Here is a 7,539-nt window from a genome sequence, read left to right as displayed (position 1 = left end):
TTCGATTCCTCAGCACCACATATATAGTAAACAGCCAGAAGTGGCGTTGTGGCTCAACTGACAGAGTGAGCAAAAAAAAGAAGCCAAGGACAGTGTTCAGGCCCTGAGTCCAAGGCCCAGGACTGGCAAAAAAAAAAAAAGAAAAGAAAAGAAATTGTAAATGCACTATCTTCTATCATTTTAATATAGATAACACAATCACAATCACCAATAGCAACTATCATTTGTATGTTTGCACAATACTTTATAGTGAACTTTGATATATACATTACTTCTCACAAAATCAATTACTACTGTATTATTTTCACCATTTTACAGGTGATAAAGGTTATGGCTTAACTGTACAGATGTATTATAGTTAACCAGTTCTGTATTGATAGGTATTTTGGCTGAATTAAGGGCAATGTTTTTGTTTTGTTGCCAGTCCTGAGGCTTCAACTCAGGGTCTGAGCACTTTCTCTGGCTTCTAGGCTAGCACTCTGCCACTTGAGTCACAGCACCACCTCTGGCCTTTTCTATATATATGGTGCTGAGGAATCAAACCTAGGGCTTCATGTATAGGAGGCAAGCACTCTTGCCACTAGGCCATATTCCCAGCCCAAGGGTACTGTTTTTATAGAGTTGCTTTTGTTTCCATATGGTTGTTCCCACTACAAATTCTTATAATTTTGTTTTGTGCATTTATGAACATGTTGCTATAAGATAAATTCCCAGAAGTGGTAGATCTTGGTCAAATGTTAAGTTTTAGTAAATGCCTTAAATTTTTTTGAATGACATAGCATGTAATTATTACCCAGACCTTAAACTTGTTCTGTTTTTTGCCAGTCCTAGGGCTTGAACTCGGGATCCGAGTACCGTCCCTGGTTTCTTTTTGCTCAAGGCTAGCACTCTACCACTTGAGCCACAGCACCACTTCCGGCTTTTTCTATATATGTGGTGCTGAGAAGTCGAACCCAGGGCTTCATGTATATGAGGCGAGCACTTTACCTCTAGGCCATATTCCCAGCCCCTTAAACTTGTTCTGTAGCCAGATTGACCTAAATTTGAGATTCTCCTGCCTCAGGTTGCCCAACGCTGAGATTATAAACATATACTACCACACCTAGCTTTTTTTTTTTTTTTTTTTTGCCATTCCTGGGCCGTGGACTCAGGGCCTGACCACTGTCCTTGGCTTCTTTTTTTTGCTCAAGGCTAGCACTCTGCCACTTGAGCCACAGTGCCACTTCTGGCCGTCTTCTATATATGTGGTGCTTGGGAATCAAACCCAGGGCTTCATATATATGAGGCAAGCACTCTTGCCACTAGGCCATATTCCCAGTCCCCATACCCAGCTTTAATGTTTTTTTGGTTTTTTTTAAATTAGGGCTTAAGGGCTGGTAGTGTACTCAGTGGTAGAGCCTTTGCCTGTCATGTGTAAGGCCCTGGATTTGATCCTCAGCCCACAAAATAGTAATATTAATGACAGAAAAAAGAGAAAAGGCTCAGAGCTTATCACTTGAGGTCTCACAAAAAAAAGTGAGAGAACTGAGATTCAGGTATATAGAGTCTCATATTTCATTCTACATGGTTACATAATTTTGTTTAGTTTTTTTTTTTTAAGTAGTGGGGTTTGAACTCAGGGCCTCCAATTTACTATATTGCCAGGCCGTACCTCTCATGCTCTCTATTATAAAATTTTTTCAATAGCTACAAATACCAAATTTACGCCTGCAAACTTACCAAGAAGCCAACTATCTTTGTACATCCCAGCTTCAAACTGATTACTCAGAGAAGACTGCTGCAGCACGGCATAATCCTGGAGGCTGCCTGGCCAGTTTGTCTCCACAGTCATTAGTGCTCCTCTAATGTCACACACCAGCAGGCAGTTTAAAGAATGGAGACCTTTGCGGTTCACATAGGAGAGATCTTCAGAATTTGGTGCCTTGATTGCCACATGGATACAGTCGACCACACCTATCACCCCTGGCATTCCTGCCAATCCATAGAATTCATCCTTCAGAGCTTGAATGGAAGCTTCATCAGCTGGAAAGTGAATGAACTGTGAAGCTCTTTCCACAAGTGCTTCCGTAACATTGGCAACACAACGACTCATAGAGGCTTGACTGATTCCAATAGCATCTCCCATCCGAGTCTGGAAGGAACCTGTAGTATAAAAGCCCAGTGCCGCAAGGATCTGTGTCTCTGGGCTAATAGCCCTGGATCGTTGAGTAGGTCTAGAAAGACTTGCTCCCAGGAGCTCCACCAAGTAATAAATGAACTGTCGTGGAAACCCATACATGGACATCAAATATTCATCACTCACATCATCCAGCTTAAAACGGTCCAAAGTCCGGTGACCTCGACCATACAGTAAGAGATCACAGTCTAGCACTGTAATTGGTATAGCCATAGTAAATGTGGATGTGGTCTCCCTATGTGGTACTTTTTGTGAACTCTTCCCAATGAAGATGTTGGTACAAGAAGATATTTAAGGAGGTGTCAGAAATCAATGGCTAACCATCAGTTAAATGACTCTGGCATTTATAATCTTCTCTCTGTAAAGGTTAAAAAAAATTAGAAACCTACCAAGGACACTAAACTGACTTAAAGGCTACAACAGTACCTTCTGAGCAAACCAATGTTGTTCAGGAAAAATATTCTGTACCAGTATCTCTGGGGTATAACTAGATGCATGACAAAGTTGGTTCACTTTAAAAGATGTGTATGGGGCTGGCTTTTTACTGGTTATTTGGAGACAAGAGTCTCATGGAGGGCTGGGGATATAGCCTAGTGGCAAGAGTGCCTGCCTCGGATACACGAGGCCCTAGGTTCGATTCCCCAGCACCACATATACAGAAAACGGCCAGAAGCGGCGCTGTGGCTCAAGTGGCAGAGTGCTAGCCTTGAGCAGGAAGAAGCCAGGGACAGTGCTCAGGCCCTGAGTCCAAGGCCCAGGACTGGCCAAAAAAAAAAAAAAAAAAAAAAGAGTCTCATGGACTTCTCTGCTGGACTGGCTGGGAACTGCCATTCTCAGATTTCAAGCTTCTGCATAGATAGTATTACAGGTGTGAACCATGGGCACAAAGCTTGAAACCCCTTTTGTATAACCATTTGTAGATAATTTCTTTAAAAAATAATTTAAAAATGGGAGCTTAGAGCTGGGAATATGGCCTAGTGGTAAAGTGTAAACAGTAAAATCCAGAAGTGGCACTGTGGCTCAAGAGGTAGAGTGCTAGCCATGAGCAAAAAGAAGCCAGGGAGGGCTGGGGATAAGGCCTAGTGGCAAGAGTGCCTGCCTCATATACATGAGGCCCTGGGTTCGATTCCCCAGCATCACATATACAGAAAATGGCCAGAAGGGGCGCTGTGGCTCAAGTGGCAGAGTGCTAGCCTTGAGCAAAAAGACGTCAGGGACAGTGCTCAGGCCGTAAGTCCAAGCCCCAGGACTGGCCAAAAAAAAAAAGAAGCCAGGGACAGCGCTCAGGCCCTGACTTCAAGTCCCAGGACTGGCAAAAAAAAAAAAAAAAAAAAAAAAGGCAGGGGGGGGGGTAGCTTCAGCGTGGTGGCTCATTTGTTTTTTTTCTTGGTGCTGGTCCTGGGGCTTGAACTCAAGACTTGCATGCAGTCCCTAACCTTTTTTGCTCTAAGCTAGCACTCTACACTTGAGCTGCAGCTCCACTTCCGGCTTTTTTTTTTCCTGCTTAAATGAAGAGTCTCATGGGCTTTCCATTCTGGGTTGGCTTCCAACTGTGATTTTCAGATCTCTTGCCTCCTGAGCAGGTAGGATTACAGGTGTGAGCCGCTGGCACGTTTGGTGGCTCATTTAGTGTCTGGCATTTGAATCGGGAACAGCAAAAAAAAAAAATTATCATTGGAAATGATGATATAATCATTCACAAAGTAAAAGAGGTCCATTTCTACTGATGCAGCTGAGAAACCATAACTACCTTGGGTAAAGATTAGTCAAGGTTTGCTATCCAAAGCCCCAAGGCTCCACCGGGAAAGGTACGGGACAGATATGGGGGTGTTGAAACCACTCTAACCAGGGAATCTGGGGTTTAAAAAAAAAAATGCTGGCCGTGGGGTAGCTCACGCCTGTAAAACCTAGGTATTCAGGAGGCTGACACATGAGGATCGCGGTTCGATGCCAGACCCGACAGAAAAAGTCCATGAGACTTCCAGTTATACACACTCCCCGCCCCCACCCCCCAAAGCCGGAAGTGGCACTGTGGCTCAAGTGGTACAGCGCTAGCCTTGAGCACGAAAACCTCAGAGACAGCGCCCAGACCCTGAGTTCAAGCCCCAGGGCCAACCAAGAAAGAAAGAAAAAAATGGGGGGGGGGGAGTCATGACCCAGCCTGGGGACGGACATTTCCCGCTCTCACAACAGGCTTGCCCCTCACCCCAAGAAATTCGAATTCAAAACAAGGAAGACCAGAACGTGAAAAGGAAAGGGTTGAGAGCCAGGCTTTGGGAGGCGCCACTTTCACAGCGCCTCTTAAAAATAGATACCGAAGTCTGACTGCGCCGGTCACTCAGAGTCTGCGAAGGCCGGTCACCCACTTCGCCGCGGCTGCCAAGTTCCCAACACACACTCCACCCACCCTACCCTACCCCGACAGGCCCTCTTCCGGAACCGGCGGCAGCCCCGGGGCCGCCACGACGCGCAACAGCAGCTCCGCCCCCAACGCGTGAGCGCCCGCCCCACGCCCCGTCCTCACCCTCGCGGCCGCCGCAGCCTGCTCTGAGGACGCCGCACATTCGACACGGAGCCCAACCGCCCTCGCTCTCTAAGACTCCCCGCCTGCAGCCTTTCCCTCCTCCCTGAAAGACTTGAAAAATGACAACAAAGTCATAAATGGAAAAGTAATCAGCTTGTGTCTTAAGTTTTGAGAGCTGAAATGACTAACTAGGAGTTCCGCGGTGTGGCGAAAGTGTCGCTGAGTTTAAGCAGTTGGGTTTTCCTCATAGCTCTCTACCCCACCCCCCTCACCCCACCGCCTGCACCGAAGCGGATGAAAACAAACACTAACGATGGCGGCGCCGGGGAGCGACGAGCTGCGGTCTTAAGGCCGGGACGATCGCTTGGCGGGAGAGGGGAACCCTGAAGAAAACCAGTCGACCTGACTACGGCAACCCGCTCATTCCCGAGAGCAAAAAAAGGCCTGCCTTACGAAGTGGGGACCCAACTTAAGGCGTTAGGAATCTGCCTGCGACCTGTGCCGTCCGGAGCCGCGAACCTTCAGCCAGGAGGTGCGGCTGGCCGGCCCCGGGCCCCGGCCTCCGTAATGAGAGCCTCGGGACACACTCTGGGCAGCCGCTTCGCAGGTACTAACTTTGGAGGCGGGGATACCCCTGGATCGCTCAGCGCCCCCGGGTGGGAGGCTATGGACCTGCGGCCCTGGGGCCGCCTCCTCATGGAAACAGCCCCAGCCGGCCTGCCCGTGTTTCAGTCCCCCGAGCTCCTCTTTTAAGTTTTCTTCGGTTGGTGGGGTTGGTGTAGGCCCCATTGGCTCTTCATATCTCTCAGTCGTTAGGGAGATCCCTCCCCAAGCTTTTCTCTGTTATCTATGGGTTATTCTCTGTTATCTTTGGGTTAAGTCGTAAAGTTGTTTGGTTGGTTGGTTGGGTTTTTTGTCTTTTTTTTTTGGAAGTAATTGGCGGGCTGAAACTTCTGGGATGGGTGGCGATATGTGTGGAGTAGGTTTTCATTCAATCAAGATTTGTTGAGTGCCAAATATGTACTCCGCGTGTAGGTGAGGGTGACTGTTGACTAGTGAAAAAAAGGGACTCAAGGTTCACGACTCTCTTCTTACTGGCAGTGGAACGACCTGTGGAAACCTGCGATCCGTTCTCATTAAATAAATCTCTGGGTAAGTGGCTAAGCACCCTCTTGGGTTCATAAATAACACACATCTCAGTTTTCACTTTACCAATAATTCAACACCTAGTTAGTGGGGTTAATTCAGCGTAGCATCTCAATGTGTTTTGTTTCTTTGGTGGGTGGGTTTTTGAAGACTGGTCTCAATTCATGGCTATGTTGCCTAGGCTAGCCTAAAATCCTGGTCTCCAGCAATCTGCATGGTCAGCCTCCTGAGTTGTCTGAGACTACAGATAATAGCTGCCATTCCTGCCTCGGAAGTGTGTGTGTGTGTATGTGTGTGTGTGTGTGTAGCATATACACATGTATGTATGTGTATATATACACACATACATATATACATATTGCTGGGGATTGAACCCAGGATCTTGCATATGATAAGCTCTCTATTGCTGAGCTATAGCCACAAACACTACTTTAATACACAAGGGGTGATGCATGAGTGTGCTGAAGCAGCTGTCACATATACTAATCTACTCAAATACATGTAGTTAACTTAATGCTCTGTTTTCAGGTTGTACCTCCTTGGACTTAACATAGCTGTGGGAACGCTTGATGTGAAATAGATACTGTTAATACTAAATCCTGACCTACATAACTTTTATTGCAGTCTTCCCTAGCTCCTTCCTTCCTTAATCTTCGAAGGACTTCTTACTTTCAGACATAGTTTACTGTGTTCTAATTCCTCTGTTGCAGTCTAAACTCCGTAAAACAAAGGATATTTGATTATGACCATATATTTATGGCCAAGCATGAGAGATTTATCACATGTATCTACTTTTTCTTATAAAACCCTGTAAGAATTATATTGAAAGAATTTAGGGGGTATAAACAGAGATAGAAAATGGGAGCTGTAGAGATTTTTTGACATTTTAGGAAGAAGCAAAGCTAGAACAGAGGCAGTATCTGATTTGGCAGTGCAAATAACCCTTCTACCTGCAGAGAAGATGCAAGTAAATGAATCGTACCTTAGAAACCTCTTGTTTATTTGTTTTGTTTTTGTTGCCAGTCCTGGGGCATAGACTCAGGGCCTGAGCACTGTCCCTGGCTTCTTTTTGCTCAAGACTAGCACTCTACCACTTGAGCCACAGCGCCACTTCTGGCTTTTATCTGTATATGTGGTGCTGAGGAATCGAACCCAGAGCTTCATGTATACGAGGCGAGCACTCTACCATTAGGCCATATTCCCAGCCCCTTTAGAATCCTCTTGAGAGTTCAAGACTAGAGAACTAAGTAGCTGCAGTTTAGATGGCACAATAAGAAGGCTTAACATGTGGGAATATCACATAGTTTGTGTTTGAGAGTGAGATGTCCAGTTAACAAAAAGCTATACAGAGACAGGTAAGGTACAAATTGTTCTCTGACTTTCTTGCTACTTCCAGAAATCTGTTTTGTTTTTTTGTTGGTACTGGGGATCGAACCTGGGACGTTCCACTTGCTAGGCAAGTGCTTTGCCACTGAGCTACATCCCAGCCCACTTCCAGAAATCTGAAAGACAGGTTTAAGCTTATTCCTAGCAGAAATAGAAAGCTTCTTTAGAGAAGTTCTCTCTTCATGTACACTGACACTGGGTTTATCTCAAAACAAAAACAAGGGGCTGGGAATATGGCCTAGTGGTAAGAGTGCTTGTCCCATATACATGAAGCCCTGGGCTCAATTCCCCAGCACCACATATATAG

General features: G+C 46.0%; 1 protein-coding gene across 1 annotated transcript; it reads right to left on the bottom strand.

The window, feature by feature from the left end:
- Positions 1 to 1,073: 1,073 nt before the first annotated feature.
- Positions 1,074 to 4,623, bottom strand: LOC125344812 (putative nuclease HARBI1). The gene is made up of 3 exons (XM_048337147.1): positions 4,492 to 4,623; positions 1,328 to 2,534; positions 1,074 to 1,102 (listed from the first exon to the last, which is right to left on the bottom strand). The coding sequence occupies exon 2, from the start codon at positions 2,387 to 2,389 to the stop codon at positions 1,667 to 1,669; it is 723 nt and encodes a 240-aa protein (XP_048193104.1). The 5' UTR covers positions 2,390 to 2,534; positions 4,492 to 4,623; the 3' UTR covers positions 1,074 to 1,102; positions 1,328 to 1,666.
- Positions 4,624 to 7,539: the final 2,916 nt, after the last annotated feature.

The sequence above is a fragment of the Perognathus longimembris genome, unplaced genomic scaffold (assembly GCF_023159225.1).
Source record: "Perognathus longimembris pacificus isolate PPM17 unplaced genomic scaffold, ASM2315922v1 HiC_scaffold_4414, whole genome shotgun sequence".
Classification (NCBI taxonomy): Eukaryota; Metazoa; Chordata; class Mammalia; order Rodentia; family Heteromyidae; genus Perognathus; species Perognathus longimembris.
This window is presented reverse-complemented; position numbering and strand designations above follow the sequence as displayed.

What these genes read in the sequence shown, in the direction of transcription:
- LOC125344812 (XM_048337147.1), bottom strand. Translation starts at nt 2,389, where the DNA reads ATGGCTATACCAATTACAGTGCTAGACTGTGATCTCTTACTGTATGGT.